A 24,216-nucleotide genomic window follows, 5' to 3' on the forward strand; every position below is an offset into this window, starting at 1 on the left:
GTTGTGGTCTACAATTTGCTAGTTTGAATGTGGAAACATTAACCGGTAAATTTTTAGAATTGGTTGATTTATTACATAAACGAAAAGTGCAGGTGGCGTATATTCAAGAAACAAAGTGGAAAGGATAACGAACAAAGAAGGCAAATGGTTTTAAATTATGGTATTCAGGATTAGTTAATTGTCGCAATGATGTAGGTGTCATGTTGTTGACAAATCTAAAAGTAAAAGCGGTGGAGGTCAAAAGATGTGATGATAGAATTATGTACATTAAATTAGTTATTGGCACGACAGTGGGAACTTTTAAATGTGTTTATGCCCCTCAAGTTGGCTGGGAGATAGAGAAGTAGCAGTTTTTTGGGTTATTTGGATGATTTGATTAGAAGTATTCTAGTGGATCGGTTTCTATTTATCGGTGGTGATTTTAATGGTCATGTTGGTGCACAAGTGGATGGGTATCAAGGCATTCATGGTGGTTTTGGGTATGGTATAAAAAGTTAGAGTGGATTAAAACTTTTTAGAATTTGCGAGAGCTCATGCATTAGTTCTTAGTGAATTCTTACTTCCCAATGCGTGAGGATAATCTTATTACTTATAGGAGTGGACGTCATTCCACGCAAAATGATTATCTTCTTCTTCGAAATAGGAATCTCAGATTATGTAAGGATCCTCAGGTTATTCCGGAAGAAGCATGTACATCACAATATCGTTTATTAATCATGGATTTATCTATCAGTAGTCAGTTAAAAGATGGGATAAGGGTTGATATACCAAAAATACTCTGGCAAAATTTGAAAGGATTGAAAGTTGAATAGTTTAATACAAAGCTTCAAATTTGTCTCATGCAAGAGGGAGATGTCGAGCAAATGTGGAATTATGTGCTAACTCTATTCGAAATATAGTAAAAATGATACTGGGGGTGACTTCAGACGAAAAAAAATTCTCAGAAAGAGTCGTGGTGGTGGAATGAAGAAATATAAAAGAGTGTGCAGTTAAAGAGAGAAATTTATTGGACTACATGTCATGTCCTAACGACACAGACCGAGAAAGAAAGAAAGAAATGTTCAAAGTAGCAAAGAGATCAGCTAAAAAGGCAGTTGTAGAAGCTAAATTTAAGTCATACAAGGATTTTTATGGACGTTTCAACACCAAAGAGGGAGTGAATGGCATTTTTAAACTTGCGAAAATATGGAATTGGCGCCAAGAAAATATTAGTTCGGTATAGTATATAAAGGATGAGGAAGACTATGTTTTGTTGCACGAAGATGAGATTAAAGCGAGGTGGAATAGGTATTTTATTACGTATTTAACGCATACAGAGAGAGAAGTTAGTTGAGATCAAGAATTCTTACAAATTGCAGAGGTTGAAGCTGGTTTGGGAAAAATGTTAGTAGAGATGAAGTGGGAGCAGCAATGTGCAAGATGGGAAAGGGCAAGGAAGTTGGTATAGATGAGTTACTGATTGAAGTGTGGTATTGTTTGGGAAAAGATGGTATAAGATGGTTGACAAATCTCTTTAATAAGATGCTTAGGATGGCCAATATGCCAAGTGAGTGGAGGTCAAGTGTTGTGATACCGCTATATAAAAATAAAGGGGGTGCTCAAAATTATAATAACTACCGTGATATTAAGTTACCTAGTCATACCATGAAACTATGGGAACGTGTTATTGAGTTCAGGATTCGTAGGGTTGTCAATATCTCGGCAAATCAATTTGGTTTCATGTCTGGTCGATCAACACTTGAGGCTATACATCTTATTCGATGTCTCATGGAAAAATACTGGGAACGTCAGAAAGAACTTCATATGGTGTTTATTGATCTTGAAAAACCTTATGATAGTGTACCAAAACAGGTTATTTGGAGGTGTCTAGAAATTAAAGAGGGTCCACTAATATATATACTGTGATACAGGATATTTATTCGGAGGTAGGGACATGTTTCGAACTCCAATAGGAGATACTAGCTTTTTCCCGGTTGAGGTCGGTCTTCATCAAGGATTGGTGTTAAATCCATTATTTTTTTTCGTCATTTTAGAGGTGATCACCCGTGAAATCCAAACTAATGTGCCATAGTGTATGCTTTTTGCTGATAATATTATGTTAATAGCGGAAACTAGGATTGCGGTTAATGTTCAATTAGGGAAGTGGCGTGATATATTGGAGGTAAAGGATTTGCGCTTGAACCGTTCTAAGACGGAATACATGTGGATAAATTTTAGTGAGGAAATTAATGAGTCAGAGGTTGAAGTTTGTATTGCTGAAGACAGAGCGTCGATGACAAATCATTTTAAGTACCTAGTTTCGGTCATTGACAGCATTGGAGATGTTACTCATCGTAATAAAGCTGGATGGCTTCATTGCCACAAGGGTGCTATTTGATCAGAATGTACCTTTGAAGTTGAAGGGTAAATTCTATAAAGTCGTAGTTCGATCGGCAATATTATATGGTTCAGATTGTTGGCCATTGCGGAAAGTTCAAGAAAGTTGGTTATAGACGGCAGAAATGTGTATGTTGAGATGGATATGTTCGCGTACAATGGAAGATCATATTCCAAAGGATACCTTTAGGAAGGTTTTAGGTATTAAGTCTATTTTCAAGAAGATGCGGAAAGGTAGGTTACGTTGGTATGGACATATTAAGCGACGGCATGCATCAGCTCCGGTTAGAGGGGTTGAGTGTATAGTAGTACGGGGAAAGAGAAAGAGCGGTAAAACACATAGGACTTGGGCATATCAATTAAGTTTGGATATGGAAGCTTTAAATGTCACTGGTGACATGACATTTGATAGGAATTTTTGGAGATGAAGAATTCGTGTAGTTCAGAATGTTTCTAGTGATTTGCAATGGTTTCAATTGTAAAGTTTATCATACTGTTATGTATTTCGGGTGTGTGCCTATGTGATATTCTGTATGTTCTGATGCATATACAACTTTTAGTAATTATTGGATGACTATTATTTCCTTGTGGGTAAGTCTCATGTAAATACAACCATGGGCTTAAGTAATACTTTTCATTATATATATATATATATGCCACAGTAAATATATTGCACTAAGTCAGGGGTATTCACGTAAACAGCCTCCATGCTCTTTAGAGTAATAAGGGCATGGTCTGCGTACATCTTACCCTAGACACTGCTCTAAGCGGATTTTGGAATTAACGCACATAGAGTATATCTGGGTATGATGGGTATGGTTGATTGATTGATTGATATATTTAACCAAATTAAAATGGATTTATAAAAAGCAATATCCACTGTTTGAGTTTTGTAATTTAAAAAGTTCATTATAGATAAAATTTATATATATATATATACTATACTAATGTTCGTTTTCTCCGTCCATTATTCCCAAAATTAGGTATAATTTGTTGATCTGTTTCTATTCTACCTAATCTTTCATATCATTTGTACTTATTTATCATCTCATGAATTAGAGTTAATGAAAATGATTGTTCTCATATTTATAACTACCTTTTTCATCCATGTTAAACCTAAACATATTTGATTATCCAATATTATACAATGAATCATAATAATATTTTCAGTTATTGATAAAAATATCATAATATTGACGGGGGACATAGGAATTCAGATACACAATGTGACTACAAATCTTAGCCAATTAAGAACGAGACATTTCTCACTAGATTTTGATAAATTATTAAGCAGGGTGTAGATATTACAAGATTGACCTATTATAGAAACTCTGGAGGTCAGTGAAGTTACTTATTAAATATATTTACTTTTAGCTTGGGTAAAATAAATATTTCGACCTATGATAGCTAAAAAGAGTATGACGATACATGCACAAGAAACCCATGAAAATGCAAAGAATGAAGCTAAGATGATGAACTGAGGTGAGATGTATGCTTTAGTGATCTATATGATTGTAGTCAAATATCATTGTTCTAATAAAGACTACTAAATGTTGAATTATGAAATTTTTATATAACAATAAATTTGAAAGTCCTTTCACCATTAAAAATACAAGATGGTGCAAGCTATAAATTTTGAACGGCTTCCCTTCACTTTCATGTTGAATTCTCATACTAAATTTCAATAAATTGTTATACTAAATTTTAATGCTAATAACTGTCTCCGAACTGGGAAGGACTATTATATATTCTTGGTGTTAAAATTGAAGGATCTATGACTTTTACGGGATGTTAGTTATTGACACTGGATGGGATATCCACGTAACCTGGTCTAAATATAGTAATGTCATTATAGTTTAGTGTTAATCCAAATCCCTATTTGGGTATTAACTCGGTGTAATGAAATCGGTGTTTTGAGTTGTGTAAAAGATAACATGTTTTAGTTAAAAGTAATATGTTTTAATTTAAAAAACTAGCATAAAAGCATGTGCGAGGCACGGGCATGTATTTATATGGAAATAATTTCTCGAATATATATATACATATATATATATAATTTTATGATTAGCGTGGCTATCTCGCTTGCTTACTAAATTTGATGTTCCTTCTGTTAATTCAATTCACGTCAAGTGTGACAGTATGGCTACAATCTATATTACCAAGAATCGTGTTTATCACGAATGGACAAAGCACATCGAAATCGATTGTCATTTCGTTCGTGAAAAACTTGCTTCTGGACTAATTTTCTTGCACTATACCCCGACTGCCACACAGCTTGCTGATGTTTTCACTAATTAAGTCTCTCCCTGGTGTTCATCATCATATTGTACTATCTAATTTGGGTGTTCATTATTTCCCCTCCAACTTGGAAGGGGGTGTTGGCAATATAACTTAATTTATTACTTCCCCTCCAACTCGGAAGGATATATCCCTCTGATATATCCTTCGCTGAACTTTCGAAGTTCAATCCAGCCTTCCATCACTACAGTTTTTTGCCACGAGAATAAGAAATTAAAAGATAACTAAGTCGGCGAAAAGGAAACAATTCTACAATGGCCTAACCTAGTTTAAATCGATAAGAAGTAACCTAAATCACATACTCACGTCAATCTATCTCGATATCATTTAAATATAGACAATTAAGCATTTCAATATACACACAAAATTATAGATACTAGGATTTGATTTTATTCACAAATACTTCAAATATAGGCCTTGCAATATAGTTCTAAAGAATAACTGAATATTAAGAGTATGACTAGCCATGAAGAAATAGGGGGAGAAGCTGTGAATAAGGAATTATATACTAGAAGGAAAATATGGCAAAATGCACATCCCTTATTCCATAATTTCATCAACATACAGGTGCATTGGGATAGACTAAGGCATAGTGATTCAAGTAAAGAAATTTTATATTAAATTTAGTGAAAATGTAGTGTCTTGTATGTGATTATAATACATTGATTTTTATATCGATATTCAATAACGTGCATTAATAACATGTAATACTTCAAGACATTTACCAAGTTATATTTCGCAGATTGCAGGTTATTAAAGGTCGCCAGGTCGTATAAGGATAAAATGTGATTGTGTGATTATTACAAGAGTATTTACAAAAAACATAGCATCGGAGCTCACTGTAATATTCGAGAATTATTTCACATACACACAAACTACTACAAATGCATACATTTATACAGAGAGAGGGAAAGGAGAGACAGAGAGAGGGGGAGAGAAAGAGAGAGAGAGGAGCATGCATACTTCAATACACATAACATACACAGAAACATACTTGAATACACACACTTCTTCTTTAATAAACACAACTCGAAACCCTAATTTGAAATAAAAATAAAAGCTCGATTTATGAATAATACCTGATGAAATAAGAATGCAGTAGTTCAAATCGATCGAAACCCCCAAACTTCAACTCCAATTGTAGAATCCCCAAACTGGAACCCTAGTAATCAAACATCGACAAAGCCCAAATCCACGCCGTAATCGAACTCCAATTGAAGCCAGAGATGAACGAAGTGTAAGATTTGTAAGATTTTGAGAGAGTGCGAGATTTGTGAGATTTGTGAGAGAGTGCGATTTGTGAGAGATGAAGTGAAGTGTGTTTAATTTGCTGAGTGAAGTGTGTTTCTGTTTTGTGAAATTTGTCTGAAAACCGGCAATAACCAATTTTAACTACCTTTGTCCAAAAATTGAACTCTGGCCCACAATTTTAATCCCAGCCCCATTTCACTATCAGCCCAGCCCCATTTCACTATTCATAAAAATACATCCCAACCCAACTTGGTTTTCTCAAATTTAAATTATTAATTGCTCTTTTTTTAATAAATATTATTTCAAATATTTAATTACGAGATTATTAAAAATAATATATAAATATTTTAAAATGATATATAATATATATAATGATTTGTTATGTTTTATATATCACGTAACTAATATTATTAACTTCTAAAAATTAATGAAATATATATTTCAATTATTATATCATTTCTATGTAATAATTATTAATTAGTTAAATTAAAAAATCATCTTTAATCATCTATGTCATTTTGGTAACACATTTTGACTATACCGCAACATCAAAAAATAGGGGTTGCGATATACATGGGTTTAGAAGGCTATTATTACACTTTTCTTTGCAACTATATTTTTTTCATCAACACAAATATTTGTACATGTAATGCATGTTATGATATAATCAAAGTTTCAAATCAAAATAATTTTATTTGGTTTGCTATTTTAACAGTCAAGCATCAGTTTGACTAGTACCGCTAAATAGTGTTTAGTCCAGAATTGGTGTTTTGATTTTTTAAAAATATTGTTCATTTATCCAAATAAATAAACAACTATTTAAATTTTAGAAAGTTATAGAATACAAGAAAAATCAATCAAATATCTCTTATCACGTATATTTTTTTCCTTACTAAAGATATTTGTGCATGCTATGAATTTTATCCTTGAATATTAATATTTTTTTTTGGAATATAGAGTACTACTTGAATTTTTAAATATATTTTTTTTTTAACTTTTATTCTAATTTGACCGACATCGGTTGAATTTAGGAGTGCCAAATAATTCATTGCTGCGAAAATTCCCTCCAATTTTTTGTCAAGGCTAAATAAGACCGTACAAATATATCGATCGAATTTAGTAAGTCAAATTCAACAGTAAAAAAAATCGAAGAAATTTGTTACTTAATTCAACCGCACTAAATTCGACAGCCGGTGGTTGTATTTAGCTGTGCCCGGTCAAACTTTCAGGCCGACTGTAAATTCAACTGAAGTCCGTCGACTTTAGTCGGGTCGAATTTGTTCATTTTTATTTAGAATTATTCTCTTTAGTGTAGCTAGTGAACTGTTTAATTGCTATAATAATTCGCAACACTTTTACCAATTTTCACGTGTTAGGGGGAAGTAATTTTCCTGACATATCATTTCATATATATTTGAATCTCGTATAGACTTTTTGTGCTAGTACAATTTAGTGGATAATTCGTCTTTATTCATTAGCTTAGTTATAAAAACTATAAAATAATTTTTGTGTTCGATAACCATGGTGTTAGAATTGACTTGAGATTAATACGATTTTACAGTCCTTGAGGAACGATAACTAGTAATTACTATTATATTACTTGTTTCCGATTGTGTACATCTACACATCTGAATTTTACGTAACATCATGCATCAGTAATCCTCATCATGCCAAAATAATACATGAAATGAAATACAATGTAATGCTAATTCAACTACATTGGGATAAGAATTCACACAATAGTTGCACAATCAACTGAGAATTGAGGCCTATTGTTCAGCAGAAACATACAATACTTAAATAGAAGCCTCTGCTCGGTGACATATTTGATGTAGGAACCTCTTCCTCTATACAAAATTATGAAACCTCATATAATGATGCTTTATTTCCTTGAAATTCAGCTCGAAATAAAACATATGTCTCCTGATGTAGTTAGCTATATATTTTAGTAGAGAAACAAATATACTAGAATTTATTTATTGTCCTTTCATGCGGTTGAAGCTAGATAAAAGGAACTTTTAGTTGCGATTTTAAACAATGTCCCTTTTATATCTTCCATGTACTCCCTGCTTTTATACAATACCAAGAAATTCAATTATGTGAACTGCTTATATAGATTTTTAAGTTTTATCAAGCAAGGAAAAAGTTGTTAGGAATTAATGTAAGCTTGTTTTTATGTTTTGCTTAAAATAAAAGGCTGACAAATAAGAAATCAGTGAGTAGATGTCGTTATAAGTTTGCTTCAGTAATAATAGGAGAATAACTAATTAATAGAAGTCTTGGAGTGATTTTAGGAAATTGATCTAGTGAACATTGTAACAGAAAATTTCAGTATTTAATCTTACTTTGTTTTCATTTAGCATATATGAAATAAAATCAAAACTTTTATCTTCCATTCGTTACAAGCTATTCTCATAGAATACATGTGTGTTTATTTTGGATCGTATATTTGGTATCAGAGCCTCAATCACTAGAGCTTGATTTGATGTATGCCGAAGTACATGCCAAAATCTACAACGATGGACACTATGAAAAACTAAGACAGTTCCGTAGGGATAAGATATCCGTTGTTGACAAAAACCAACTACATGCACTACAACATATTTGCAATCATACAACTGTTTTTTGCCGTTGTGTGACAAGTATGTTTTCCGTTGTCTATCCAACACTCGTGGGATTGAACATCAGACAATGGTTGTTTTTACGCTTGTAAAAAGAGAGATTAAACAACATGTTAGAATACTTGTGTTAAGATGGCAGACACAACAGTTATTCTAAACAAACCATTGTTGGAACTTTTTTAAACAACCGTTTTTTTTATTCAACTATTGTCTATCTAACTTAACAACAATGGTTTTGTTAGAAAAACCATTATTGTTAACTTATTCGATATTTTCATAAACAACAGTTTATAAACTTTTCTTAACTAGTTAAAACCATTGTCATTAATGTTTTTTGTTTAAAAGACAATGGTATAAAAAATTTAAATCATTGCAAAGAATATCAAAAGACAACAGTTTTTTTTAAAAATATATGTGTAGTGAAACATACAACGGTTTTCATCATTTTTTAAGTAGATTTTACACAACTGTTTACAAAATTAATCTCATTGTTTAAAATAAATCAATTTTAAAATAAAATGATATTCTAATAATTCAATTGTTATTTCACAATTGAAATTAAATTTATAATACAAAGGTTCTCTACAAGAATTACAACTATAACTTAAAATCTATTTTTAAATATGCTCATTAAGGTACACAATTACTAATTTGCATACATACGCTCATAAGGAGTAGGGACAGCTAAGTTTCATTCCTGCCCACCCAGAATTTTCTTGTCAATAACTAGCACTTGTTGATCCGTGTAAGCATTGTCTGAAATTTTGGTAAAATCATTCCCTTCAGGGGACCATATATCTTCATACTTTGAGGCTGTAAACATTTAACTAATGCCCTGCAGTTCCTTGCCACTGTCTTCATTGCTAGATAGCGATCAATTATGTTGATTGTGAGGTAAAGAGTCTCTGGCATCAGATCAAATTTGTTGTGAACTTCAATCAACCAGTCTACAAGTATGGCTCTCATTTTCTCATTAATTTCAGGCTGTGAATGTATGTAGTCAAAAACCCCGGTCTCATAAAAATAATTTCAGCTCACTAAGAGTTAGATAAGTTGAGAGTTAAGTAGGGTTAAATAATGTCTGGTCTTTGGATGTGTATTAGATGGTGAAGGAATACAAATCAGTTTCAACATATAAAAGGGATAAACAAGAAACAAGATGGCATCATTTGGAAAAGAAGATAATAAACAATGCAGGTATCGGCACTGTCAATGTTGTTTGTAGGTAACTGTGTAGTCTGGTCTCATATTGTTGAGTCCTCAAATTTATATTTTGCAGTGCAGACGGTAGTGGTATGAAAAAAAGAGAAAAGTGAAGAATCCATGTCAGGTATGCATTGTTACCTCTGGTGCCATGTACACAAATGTTCCAGTTTCACCAGTCATATCTTCCCAATTCAGAGCTTCAAATCGAGCAAGTCCAAAATCAGCTATTTTTAGATTTCCCCGGGCATCCAGTAGCATATATTCAGCTTTCACATCCCGATGTACAATCTTGTTTGAGTGTAAATAGTTCAAACTGCAGAGTGAAGACAAATATCAATTATGGATCGCTACTATCAAGTTTTATATATAAACATTGAACAGAAACTCACCCTCTAGCTAAATCCAAGGCAAGCTGGACCACGATATTTGAAGTCCCCACCGATGCACCAACAAACTGCAGTCAAGCCTTCGGGTGAACATCAAATTGGAAACTTCAAATAAATGGTATAAGATTCAGAATATCACAAAAAAGACGCTGTCAGAAAAATTGCTGGATTATCGTGAAAATTTGAAGGGATCAATACATATATGTAGTTAAAACAAATATTTTTTAGTAAGTAGAAAAGGCAATCAATGTATGTGAAATATGTATACTTTTGTAACATTTGGATGGTCAAGCTGGTGCCAAACTGAAACCTCTCGTCGAAATGCTGCTCTCACAACCGCAGTTTATTTACTAGTGGCCCTCCCATCATATCCCCAATCCAGCAGTTTCACTATGTTATAAGTAATGAAAGTATGGTAAGATCTCTAAAAGAAATAGAAAGGTATAGAATGTAAAGCATACAAACAAAAGCTAGTATCACTTTTTGTGTCAACTAAATTTAAAGCCAATCCTTCGAAGATATACTAACACCAGAGGTCTATAACTGATAGATCCAAATCATTGTGAGCAACCAAAAAAACTGCACTCGAACAACTAAAATTTTATAGATTATAGACACATCTCTTGCGTAATAGTACCTTCTTTCTTACATTGTATGAACAACTTCGGACCAAGTTATTAGGGTAAAAATAGATCCTTTCATCAAACTAGTAAGAAGCACATCCCAACAAGCATCTCCAAAGGAGAAACCTTACTAAAGCAACACGCACAAAATTGACTTAAAGACCTTGGATGTTCTGAAAAATGCTTTAACATGCATAGGTAATCATATGGATCCCAGTGCCTCATATGGTTGTTATACGGAATTACTAAGATACAACTTGTTAAACCTCGATGCACTAATTCCGTGCATTTACAAACATGTAGATGTCAGGTATGTGCTTGATATCTACCACAAAATGAGGCATCATTTTGTTTATAGTCGGAGAGTTTAATCTGAGAACACAAACACGTAGAAGTCAGGTATGTGCTTGATTATATAAAGTTTCACATATACATAAATTCCCTGCATTTACAACTCAAAGTAGACCCCGAAATGCACAGAACTTGTGGCATACTTGCATAACTAGATTTCACAATTTGGGATAAACAACATACATCTCAATTAAACAAGACATCAAAACAAAAGTGTTATAAGACAATAATAATATAATAATCAGCCAGAAAAAGGCATCTTGCTCAATTAGAACAACTCCAAGTAGAAAGAGACGCTCAATTTAAAAAAACAAGTAATATCGAGAGTAACCAACTCTAGCCGAAAATTTGAAAATGGTACGAAAACTCTGATATCTAGTTACTTACATTGATGAATTCCTGATCGAAAATAGCCTCAGCTTCAAAATCCAGAGCTACATCTCCAACTAGAGGAGAAACAGAGCTTATTATACACCCAGTTCTAAAAAAAACCCATCTCAAAATATAACATAAAATTGTAAAGGACTCAATTAACTTACTAATTTCAGCGAATTAAAGATTGGGCTCCTCTTAAAAACCTCCAATCAAACTAATTGTAAAACTAATTACAACTCAGATTTTGAATAACTCAAAGTCAACCAAGATTAGGGTTCTGAAGCTCTGGTTTGATTGTATAGAAGAAACAAGAAATTGAAACTGACGAGGAAAAGAGATGCCAGATAGATGGCAAGAGGGGAGTGTGAGAGGCGATGAAGTGATGCGAGTGCTTGTGTGAGAGGGGCCGAAGAGATAGGGCTATAGTGAAAAGTGGAAAACCGGGAAGAAGAATTTGGTAAGGGGGGAAACAAAAAATTTCATTCAATCAAAGGGGGGAAATATTGTGTAATATTTGATTAATTTTAATTTTAATTCATGTGTATTTATATTATTTTTTTAATTTTATTATATATTAGTGTAATTAGATAATTTTATGTTTTATTGTTATTGTACAACACGTTGAAAAAAATATTCAGTATACATATGATACATATTTTACAGCACGTTAAATGAATCTAGTTTTGGAAACTAGTGTTTTTCTGAATATTCAGGTTCCAAGCATGATTTTTGTATACATATCATGCAAGATGAATATGAAATATTTTTATAATTTTTTCATAAGACTAAAATCAAGATATTGGTATGGTTGGATCATCAAAAAAACCATTTTAAAAATTAATCTTGACATGCAAGATGAATTTTAAATTTGTTAATAATTTTTTCATATGAATAAAATTGATATATCTTAACATCCGTACGGTTGGATCATCGAAAAAATTATTTTAAAAATTAATCTTGTAAATCGGGAACGAGTCTCGTTGTCGGGAGTGGAACTTTTACTGAATTTTTCTAATCCTGACATACAAGATGGATTCCAAATTTGTTATTAATTTTTTCATATGACTAAAATTGATATATCATAACATCCGTACGGATGGATCGTCGAAAAAATCATTTTAAAAATTAATCTTGTAAATCGGGAACGAGTCTCTTTGTCGGGAGGGGTACTTTTACCGGATTTTTCTAATCCTGACATGCAAGATGAAGTTCATATTTTTTAATAATTTTTTCATATGACTAAAATTGATATATCTTAACATCCGTACGGTTGGATCGTCAAAAAAATCATTTTAAAAATTAATCTTGTAAATCGGGAACGAGTCTCGTTGTCGGGAGGGGTACTTATACCTGATTTTTCTAATCCTGACATGCAAGATGAAGTTCATATTTTTTAATAATTTTTTCTTATGACTAAAATTGATATATCTTAACATCCGTACGGTTGGATCGTTGAAAAAATCATTTTAAAAATTAATCTTGTAAATCGGGAACGAGTCCCTTTGTCGGGAGGGGTACTTTTACTGGATTTTTCTAATCCTGACATGCAAGATGAAGTTCATATTTTTTAATAATTTTTTCATATGACTAAAATTGATATATCTTAACATCCGTATGGTTGGATCGTCGAAAAAATCATTTTAAAAATTAATCTTGTAAATCAGGAACGAGTCTCGTTGTCGGGAGGGGTACTTATACCGGATTTTTCTAATCCTGACATGCAAGATGAAGTTCATATTTTTTAATAAGTTTTTCATATGACTAAAATTGATATATCTTAACATCCGTACGGTTGGATCGTCGAAAAAATCATTTTAAAAATTAATCTTGTAAATCGGGAACGAGTCTCGTTGTCGGGAGGGGTACTTCTACCGGATTTTTCTAATCCTGACATGCAAGATGAAGTTCATATTTTTTAATAATTTTTTCATATGACTAAAATTGATATATCTTAACATCCGTACGGTTGGATCGTCGAAAAAATCATTTTAAAAATTAATCTTGAAATCGGGAACGAGTCTTGTTGTCGGGAGGCGTACTTATACCAGATTTTTCTAATCCTGACATGCAAGATGAAGTTCATATTTTTTAATAATTTTTTCATATGACTAAAATTGATATATCTTAACATCCGTATGGTTGGATCATCGAAAAAATCATTTTAAAAATTAATCTTGTAAATCGGGAACGAGTCTCGTTGTCGAGAGGGGTACTTTTACCGGATTTTTCTAATCCTGACATGCAAGATGAAGTTCATATTTTTTAATAATTTTTTCATATGACTAAAATTGATATATCTTAACATCCGTACGGTTGGATCGTCGAAAAAATTATTTTAAAAATTAATCTTGTAAATCCGGAACGAGTCTCGTTGTCGGGAGGGGTACTTATACCGGATTTTGCTAATCCTGACATGCAAGATGAAGTTCATATTTTTTAATAATTTTTTCATATGACTAAAATTGATATATCTTAACATCCGTACGGTTGGATCGTCGAAAAAATTATTTTAAAAATTAATCTTGTAAATCGGGAACGAGTCTCTTAGTCGGGAGGGGTACTTTTACCGGATTTTTCTAATCCTGACATGCAAGATGAAGTTCATATTTTTTAATAATTTTTTCATATGACTAAAATTGATATATCTTAACATCCGTACGGTTGGATCGTCGAAAAAATCATTTTAAAAATTAATCTTGTAAATCGGGAACGAGTCTCGTTGTCGAGGGGTACTTTTACTGGATTTTTCTAATCCTGACATGCAAGATGAAATTCATATTTTTTAATAATTTTTTCATATGACTAAAATTGATATATCCTAACATCCGTACGGTCGGATCTTCGAAAATATCAATTTAAAAATTAATCTAGTAAATCGGGAACGAGTTTCGTTGTTCGAAGGGGTAGTTTTACTGGATTTTTCTAATCTTGACGTGCAAGATTAATTTCAAATTTTTTAATAATTTTTTCATATGACTAAAATTGATATATCTTAACATCTATACGGTTGAATCGTCGAAAAAAATTATTTTAGAAATTAATCTTGTAAACCGGAAATCTCATTTATAGAGTAATACTTTTACAATGGTTTCCTTGAAACACCATTGTGTAAAGATAAAATAAGACAACGCTTTTTTTATTAAAAAACCGTTGTGTGAGCATATCAGCTTTTTTCAATCTAACGACTAATATCTAATCTCATTTCAATCAAGGGCTATCATTGAGACACTTCAGCAATCCGAGTAAAATGTTTACAACCAATCATGGGGTGCCACCTCATCAGGTGGTGCCCATTGAAATTATAAAATAACTATTTCAGACAACTGTTTTGTTCCGTTGTATGAAGTTTTCTAAGACAACCCTTGTAAAAACTGTTGTGTGAATTACACAATGTAATATCTAAAAGCTTGTATGAGACCAACTAAGACAACACTTTTGTTTTAACATAAAACCGTTGTATAAGAATTCGGCTATTTTTCGATCTAACGGCCAATATCAAATCTCATATCAATGAAGGGCTCTCATTTCGCCACGTCAGCAATCCTTTTGAATGATTTACCACCTATCACGTGCTGCCACCTCAATACGTAGTACCCATTGAAATTCCTCAGACAACGGTTTGATTCCGTTGTTTGATGGTTTAGAGGACAACCCTTCTAAAAAACCGTTGTCTCAATTACACAATGTAATGTCAAAACCGTTGTCTTATATCCCTATACTTTAACATTGTAACAACGGTTTGTAATAGTTGTGTTAAAGATCTACAACAACACTATATTTTAAAAACTGTTGTCTGACTCGATGAGAGGATACAACTTGTACAACAGTTTAAAAAAGATGAATATCCGTTGTTCGTTATGGAGCTCACACAACTGTTTTTTCTGTAAAATCAATTCACCGTTGTATGATTTTTTAGGACGACGGTTTTTTTTTAACCGTTGTTTGTCATGCGTTGTCTGATTGCAAATTTCTTGTAGTGATGACTAGGTTAATTAAAATGAGGGTCTCGATGCAGGCACATGGAATCTAGGATGATATTGAACCCAAGAGTGATAAAGAAACAGTCGATGAGAAGACATATAAAACGGTCATGGCTGCAATTTATCAGGGCATCCCTGAAGATATAATTTTGTCAGTTCTAGAGAAGAAAACAGCCAAGTGTGGGAGGCGGTGAAAACTATGTGTTTAGGTGCTGATCGGGTAAAGAAAGTGAGAATTTAGATATTGAAGGCTAAATTCGAGTTCTGAAATATGAAAGATACAGAACCGGTCAATCATATTGCATGAGGTTAAATGGTCTAGTGACTAATATATATGCCTTGGGAGATCATTTGATGAGGCATATGTGGGGAAGAAACTTCTTCGGGTTATTTCATCAAAACCCTTGAGAGCAATTCGGAAATCTAGAGACAATGAAAATCAAGAAAGTAGTGGGTTCCCCCATGGCTCACGAAGAGCAATTCCATGGACAGAGTGAACCAGTTGAAGGATAATTATTACTGATCGAGGAAGAGTTAAGGACACGAGGGGATAACACAGAACAATTATTGCATACAAGAGTGGAATGGCTGAAAAGGTCAAATAAAGGAGAGGCACCACCAGTCCATAAAATCAAACTAGTAATAATGGTAATTATCATAGAAGAGAAGGAGTATGTCTAATACGAGATAGAAGCGGGGTACGATGTTATAATCTCTAATTCTTAGGCCATTTTGCGTCTAAATGTAGAAGACCTTGAAAAGAGAACGATAGGAAAGAAAGGACTATGGTGAATCTGACTTACACTCAAGATGATGAACTCACGATGTTGTTGGTCGAACAAAAAGATAGAGCAAAAGGAGAACTATTATTGAATGAAGGGGAGGTGAATCCCCAACTGAACAAAAATGGTGATGGTAACGGGGAATCGAACTTATGGTACTTGGATAATGGAGCCAGTAACCATATGACCGGAAATCGCACAAAGTTCAGAAATTTAGATGAGAATGTGACTATCAAAGTATGGTTTGGTGATAGGTAATGGGAGGAACTTTTCTTCAATGAGGTATATTATATCCCAAATCTCTGTAACAATATCATATCTTTTAAGAGGCATGCATTTGTGGATTTATTATGACAAAGGGAGATTGATCATGAAAGTTAAATGATCCCCAAACAGGCTGTATAAAATTATTATGTAAACGGTTCAACCAAACTGTTTGTTATCAAAAGTGGAGGAGTCTACTTGGTTATGGCACGCCCGACTCAGACATGTAAATTTCCCAGCAATGGTAAAAATGTCGACGAATAAGATGGTGCGCGAGTTTCCTGAGTTTACACATCCAAAAGAATGATGTGATGAGTGTTTGATGTCAAAACAAATCAAGAAGTCGTAACCCTCAACAAACTGAATTTCAAGCAACAGTGGTATTGGGTCTCATATATGGTGATCTTTGCGGGCCTATAAGCCCAAAAACATCAGCAGTTAATCATTATTTCTTTCTTTTAGTTGATGACTTTAGCCGTATGATGTGGGTGTGCATGTTGAAAAGCAAATATGAGGCATTTGGAATGTTTAAGAAATTTTGAGCTGAGCTTGAAAAATCATTAGGTGAAAAAATTAAAGTGTTTCACACGGATGAAGGGGTAAGTTTATCTCAAATTATTTTTCAAGGTACTGTGAAGATGCAGGAATTATCAGACATTTTACGGCACCATACACCCCACAACAGAACGGAGTTGTGGAGAGAAGGAATAGGGCAGTGGTTGCCATGGGTTGCAGTTTATTGAAAGAGATGAGATTACCACTAATATTCTAGGGAGAGGCTATACGCCACTTAATTTATCTGCTTAACCGCTTACTCACTAAAGCATTGTCCGGAGAAATACCATATGAAGTGTGGAAGAATAGAAAACTTGAGGTTGGACATATTAGGTTTTTTGGTTGTGTGGCACACATGAAGTTGCTAAGTGCGCACACAACAAATCTCAGTAATCGAAGTGTATATCAAGTGTATGATCCAATTTTTGGGACTGTACACGTGAGCAGGGATCTAGTATTTGAGGAAAGTAGAAGCTAAAACTTTGATATTCAACAGTAAAAACCAGAAGCTCATGAATCTTTTACTGTGGTGAATAACTATTCAAGTGAGTCAGTTGAGACAAAAAGTTATATTCAAGAGGATCCAGTTACACCAAGCAGCAATAGGATGGGAGGAAATTCAGCTACAGATTCTGAGTCAATACAAGAAGATTTATCCAACAGTAGTACTGATGCTTCCACTGTTGATTCATATAGTAACTCATTAATCAGCAGTAGTGCTCCCAAGAATTTTCGTCTGTTGAGTGAAATCTATGATGAAAAAGAAGAATTCAAAGCGGAATATGAATTACTATTACTGGGCATAGACGAACCAAGTATGTATTGTGAAGCTAGTACGCACCCAGCAGGGATGAGAGCTATGGAAGCCGAACTTGAATCAATTGAAAAGAAAAACACTTGGCATCTGGTGGAGCTACTAGCTGCGCATAAAATAGTGGGTCTAAAATGGGTGTACAAGCTTAAACACAATATAAGTGAAGAAAGAATAAAGCACAAAGCCAGGCTCGTGGCAAAAGGATATGTGCAAAAACAAGGGGTGGATTTTGAGGAGGTTTTTACACATGTGACTCACCTTGAAACAGTCAGGCTGTTGCTAGCTCAAGCAGCAAAATATAGATGGCAAGGTTATCATATAAAAATTAAATTTTCTTTTCTTATTGGAAAGTTAGAGGAAATATTTTACGTGAAATTAAGATGAACAAAGAGAATTTGGTGTACAAATTAGTAAAGGCTTTGTATGGTCTACGATAAGCAACCCGAGCTTCACTACAAGAAAAACGGCTAAATTTGACCGAAATTTTTCGGTCATATTTAACTAAAATTGACTGCTGGCGGTCATATTTAACTAAATATGACCGAAATGTGTCGGTCTTTTTTAGGCTGGTCAAATTTAGCGAAATCGGTCAAATTTAATTAAATTTGACCGACTAAATATGACCGCTCAAATTTGACTAACTAAATTTGACCGCCTAAAATTGACCGACGGTAGTCATTTATATTTTTTCACTCCTTACTTCAAAATTTTAAAAAAATTGAATTTCCCGCTCTTTATACATAAACATGACCAACTACGGTCAAATATGTCAAAATTATACATTTGACCGAATGGCTCGCAATCAATTTTATAAATTTGATCAATTCATTTCCGAATCACATTTATAAATATTACCCTGATTTTTGTAGGTCAAATTTATAAATATGACATTCATTGGTCAAAATTAGTAGGTAAATTATTATATTTTCAATTTCTGGTCAAATTATAAAATCGAGTGATTTAAGTCAAATTTAACAAGCAAAATGCCAAATGTAACTAGTTTTAGTCAAATATAAGATGATATAAAATCTACATACATAGATTAAGAGGATACAAAATTCCATTATATTTACATGTCTCTGGTTATAGTTGGATGTCAAGGGAACCACAATCATTCTACATACGTGTCATACCAGATAATTTACAAAAATAACAACACAAATTATCTTTAAACAAGAATGTACCAACACTTAAAACATAAAAGCAGCACTGAAGCACAACTTCCAACAACTTCCAATAGCCATCAAGTTGCCAAATGTCAACAGCAAAGCAAATTTGATCGGATTGGAAAACACAATGAATGACTGCAAAAAAGACATCAAATGTTAAAAATTAGATTAGGGTGAATAGTCCAAAGAAGGCATATATAGCACATTGATGTAAACAATATGAACCAAGCATAATCTAAATAAAGCTCCAATTTTACATCATAAAGCTATCAACTCTACCGTACCCAAAGTAATAGTAGATAGGCTCAATTGGATCATACATATCTCTAATACGCCCTTTATTTGAAAACACATTTTAAGGTTTGAGAATTTATTATCGTAAATCAGAATACTATTTTACAATAACATTAGGTTTAAACTCGAGACCTCCAATATTAGGCTCTGTACTCGATTATATTATAACCAAATTTCCTTACACAAACATTGAATTAACATAATCGGCAATAAAAACTCTATATTTTATACAACAATACAACTTGTCATCACAATGCAAGTAAAATATATAAACATAAACATGAGGGTCAAATAGAGTTAATTTAAAAGGTCACACCAAAAGCATGAGGAATAAAGTAGTGAGCAAACAGGCAGTGAAAGCGTAAATTCTCCGGTAGATTAAATTAATATCAGGTATAGTAAATTAATGAATTAAATATTGATTTTAATTAAGATCATGAGTGTGGATTAATTAAACTGGTGATGAGAGAGTGAACAGAGGTCTTGTGTATCGTATAATATTTCATCTTCTCCTTCTTTACCAACCCATGGTCAATATCATTTGGGATTTCCTATAATATTTACAAGGCTTATTGTGAAAATACTTAACCTGCTTCTATAAAATTTCTTCTCCTACATATCAGTTAGCAATCGAAGTATACGATTAATCATAAAAAATATAGCAAATAAACAAACCAATACTAACCTGTTAAGGTGCCTATGAACATCAAAAATAACTATTAGAATATCATAAAGACCATTTTCACTCCACGCACATTCTACCCAAACTTTTATGTCTTTGGATTGGTATCCTCCTCTTTTTAATATAAGCCCTGGGGTTTCAAAGAAACACTGTACATAAAATCAAGAAAAATTATAATAATCATACTGAGCAGTCCTATAAGAGCCTAATAAAAGTATACAATCCCTTTAATACATTCACAACTCGTTCTAAAACAAAAATCCAAATTGAACCATTACTTCCCACTAGAAACAAAAATTTCAATTGCCTGACACACTTCTTACGCATGAAACACAGCTCCAGAGACATCAAGTAAGTTGAAGAGGGATACCAGAGATAAGTACCTAACAAAATTCTAATTTGGCCAACATAACTATAATCATTAGATGTACATGTAGGTTTGGCAGTGATAATTGAAATAAAAATTTTAAGACGACACTTCAACAATAGGTACATACAATTTGAGTGTCTCATTTGGTCATCACTCCTAAAACTTCATGTGTGGTTGTATTTGTCTTTCTGGAAACACCAACAACCTTTGTCCCAACTTAAGACAAAAGGAAAATACAAGTCTTATTATAAAAATACTTAACCCGATTATCAATATCCCATATGATACTGACCATCGGTTGGTAAAGCACAATAACCTAATGATGTATCATGAAAATTACAGCATGGTGGACCATCTCCAAATTGAACAATTAAGACATATGCAGGTACATACCCCTGCAACTTCAACAGGTTATCCTAATGAAGTACCTTTCTGGCTTCAACTACTTACAATAATATTACCAGTCCTGGAGTCTCTTATTCAGAGTGATACACAAAACATAAAATTTGGTTGATATACTCTGAGGCTTGCGCCGAATGTTACTTTAACTAATAAGCTAAATTAATTAATGAGTTCACTATGTTTTCTAGAAATAGTAATTGAATTCTTACCAGGAATAAACCACAAGTAATCCGGGGGCTAGTTTTTAGTTTCTTTCAACATTAACAGTAACTTCAGAGTACATACTTTAAGGCAAAGACATAGTGCAACATTTAGAGAGAGAAACCATGGAAAGGGAAATATATCAGGGTGACATTAATGGACATGATTTCTCACACAAAAAAACACCAATATCCCAAAAAGTCAGAAACTAATATCAGACATACCATATAATAAATTCAGATATCCAACACACTAAATTCAGATGAACAGAACTTTGAGTAGATTATGTTAATGTATATAAGCTAAAGAGGCCTAATTACATAACTCGGTTCTATAAGAAATCAAGATCTCTGATATAACCATTCATACACTCGTAATAATTCGTCTACTTTTTACCTTCTCAGCAGTAGAGGCTGTTGCCTGAAGCTGAACATTTTTCTCATCCACGCTCTTATGTAACATATCTATCTCATCTTCCATATTTCTCCGCTTCCTGCAAAACCACAAAAAACACCATTAAATCTCAATCACAAATGTCACACAGTAAAACAAATTCCAATAGAAGTTCCACATCACCAAAATTTCTTTGATTTCCAATAGTATCTACCAAATACGAACAAGAAACAAATTAACAGATTCACCTGCCTAGTCAACGTTTCTTGAACAAAAGATTGTTCCCAAGTAGCAAGTCTGCTCCGTACTAACGACACGACATTACAGAGACGTCACCAGTGTTATGGGATTTAGGACGCCAAAAACTATGATTCTTCTCAGTCAAATCCTTCAACAAAGGATCGATTTCTCTACTACTAGCCATTAACACACAAAATTTCAATCGGCACAAACATAAGGGCCGTATCTGCAATTACAAAATCAAAAATATAAGCAGTAATTGCAAACCCAAACGAAAAAGGTAAAATCAGAGAGAGAGATAGAGAGAGACATAAGTGAAGGTTAATCCCTAATTGAAAAACCAAGCCCTAATTGAAGAAACCCCAATTCAATTGAACCCTAATTATGAAAGTAAATCCCTAATTGTATAGCAGAGATTGGTAATAGTGGCCACTAAGAGATAAGACAGAGAGACCAAAGAGATTAGTGAGAGAGTGAGAAAGTGAGAGAGATAATTATGGAGTGTGTACTCATAAAATGTGTATTGGACAAGGAGATGGAGGAGCGTGTTTCTACACCAAATTTTCAAATTGTATGAAATTTTGGGCGGCTGTTTTGACCCAAAAATCACCCGCTGGAGTCCAATTATTCTCCAATTTGAGTGAAATACTTTATTATTTTAGTTAAAAAAATCCTAATAAATATTTTAGAAAAAAAGTTTATTACTTATCTGTATTTATATTTTTTATAATTCCTATGTTTACATTTTTAATATTATTTTTAAAAAAACTTATACATATACTATTTTACTTTTTAATATTTATATAATTACTATTTTACTTCTTTTTAATTTGTTAAATTTCATTATGTAAAAGATTCGTATATAATCGTGTATCTTATTTATTCAGTTTGTAATTTACTTCAAATTCTTGTAATTTAAAGTAATATTTCAACTTAAAAATATATTATATTTATTTTGATACTCTAATCAAACATTTTTACAAGTATGTTATAAGTTGTAACACTTCTTTTCTATATATAATAAGAGAAAATGCTGATAATATTCATGAGATTAAAAAGTCTCATTAAACTGACTAATTTACCCCTGTACTTTGAATTTATATAAAAGAGGTTGTTGGGCGGAATTGGACCCGAATCTTTACATTCACAAACACATCACCTTACCACTACACCCTATTACTTAAGTTTTTTATCATACACATAATATGTACGTGTTGTAAATAGCGACAATTTATTTCACTTTAAACATGATTACTAAAATATTTATAGAGTTAGTTTTGAACAATTGAATGTCAGATAAAGTTAAGAATAGTATATAAACTGATCATTCCCTCATTTATTAAATAATATTTAATTTGAAAAGTATGTCTCATACATTTTTAATATATATTTTTTTATAAAAAAAATTATACATATAATTAATTTTTTTTATATGTTGAAACGAGATACACTTATATAAATCATATATATGTGTACTACATATTTAGATAAGTTATAATTAGTGTATTTTGATTTATTTTAAACTGAAGATATACGTTTCTATATTGGTGGTCAGTCTATCTTATCTTTGATTAACGTACTTTAAGATTATATTACATTCAGATTATAACAAATTAGGTGTGAGACTGAGTCAAGATCTTAAATCTTGTGAATATGTTCGAACATTAACTTAGCCTGTAAATATTTTTGAGTGTACTTTCTTTTAAAATTTATCCACGAAATATACACCATACCATCTGAAAAATACAACCTTACAGTCATTGAAAATTCTTTATTTTGAGATCTAACATATACATGTATATCTATATACATAGAGTTCATAGTTTTTGTTGTATTTTTCATTAAATTTGTATTGTTCAAGATGTAATATGTTCATGAGTAGTAGAGCTTGGATAACATTGAAGTTAGTAAAAGTCTAAAGTAAGTAAAAGTCTACTAGCCCAAATCAAACCAACTCGGGCAACAAGAGGCTGTCCACAAGATTTAATCATATTGACAACCCTAAGGATAAGTTGTAAGATAATCTACATTGGTATTCTGTAATTGTACTTCTTGAGTCTGTAAAAATGTTAAGTAGATCAGACTGGAATAAACTCTGGAAAAAGATCAAATCATGATCATGCCTTAGAGATAAGTGTAGCAGCTTGAATTTGAATAATGTTGTTCTGGGAAAATTGTTTCAAGTCAAATATCGACAAGTCACGGATCAAGAGATATCGAGAAGTCCAAAATGACCTAAAGAGAAGTCCCAAGAGATATCGATAAGTCAAAATGCATGTAGAAATCTCATATATCGACAAGTCAAAAAGTCTATGTACTGAACTGGAGATATCGACAAGTCATTTTTTCATGTAGAGATCTAGAGATATTGACAAGGAAAATCTTCATGAAGAGAACTAGAGATATCGACAAGTCAAAAGCCTATCGACAAGTCATTCTACATATAGAAAACTGGAGACCTCGACAAGTCAAAGACACATGTAGAGAACTCAATATATCGATAAGTCATTATACTTATCGATATGTGACATCTTATTATTTTAAGATGATGTGTTTATAATTGGACGATTTTCGCATATATCC

At 32.6% G+C, this 24,216-nt stretch overlaps 1 protein-coding gene across 4 annotated transcripts; it reads right to left on the minus strand.

Annotated features, from left to right (window-relative positions):
• Positions 1-18,924: 18,924 nt before the first annotated feature.
• LOC141706689 (GTP-binding protein ERG-like) lies at positions 18,925-22,212 on the minus strand. Of its 4 annotated transcripts, XR_012568877.1 has the most exons (5): positions 21,944-22,201; positions 21,642-21,859; positions 21,397-21,489; positions 20,031-20,176; positions 18,925-19,186 (listed from the first exon to the last, which is right to left on the minus strand). XR_012568877.1 is itself a non-coding variant. In XM_074509485.1 (4 exons), exons 2-4 carry the CDS (start codon positions 21,478-21,480, stop codon positions 19,141-19,143), a joined length of 276 nt encoding a protein of 91 aa, XP_074365586.1. In that variant the 5' UTR covers positions 21,481-21,489; positions 21,642-22,208; the 3' UTR covers positions 18,925-19,140. The 4 variants fall into 4 exon arrangements, 1 of the variants encoding a protein (XP_074365586.1); XR_012568876.1 differs by having other exon boundaries at positions 21,397-21,493; positions 21,642-22,212; XM_074509485.1 differs by having other exon boundaries at positions 21,642-22,208.
• Positions 22,213-24,216: the final 2,004 nt, after the last annotated feature.

This window comes from Apium graveolens, chromosome 2 (genome assembly GCF_009905375.1).
Source record: "Apium graveolens cultivar Ventura chromosome 2, ASM990537v1, whole genome shotgun sequence".
In the NCBI taxonomy this organism is placed as follows: domain Eukaryota; kingdom Viridiplantae; phylum Streptophyta; class Magnoliopsida; order Apiales; family Apiaceae; genus Apium; species Apium graveolens.

Bases quoted from the DNA above. Each gene is read 5' to 3' on its own strand.
- LOC141706689 (XM_074509485.1), bottom strand. From the start codon at position 21,480: ATGGAAGATGAGATAGATATGTTACATAAGAGCGTGGATGAGAAAAAT. The intron at 20,177-21,396 runs GTAAAAAGTAGA...TTTTATGTACAG, and splicing joins CAGCCTCTACTGCTGAGAAG to TGTTTCTTTGAAACCCCAGG. The intron at 19,187-20,030 runs GTTAGTATTGGT...TCTTTTTTGCAG, and splicing joins GTTCATAGGCACCTTAACAG to TCATTCATTGTGTTTTCCAA.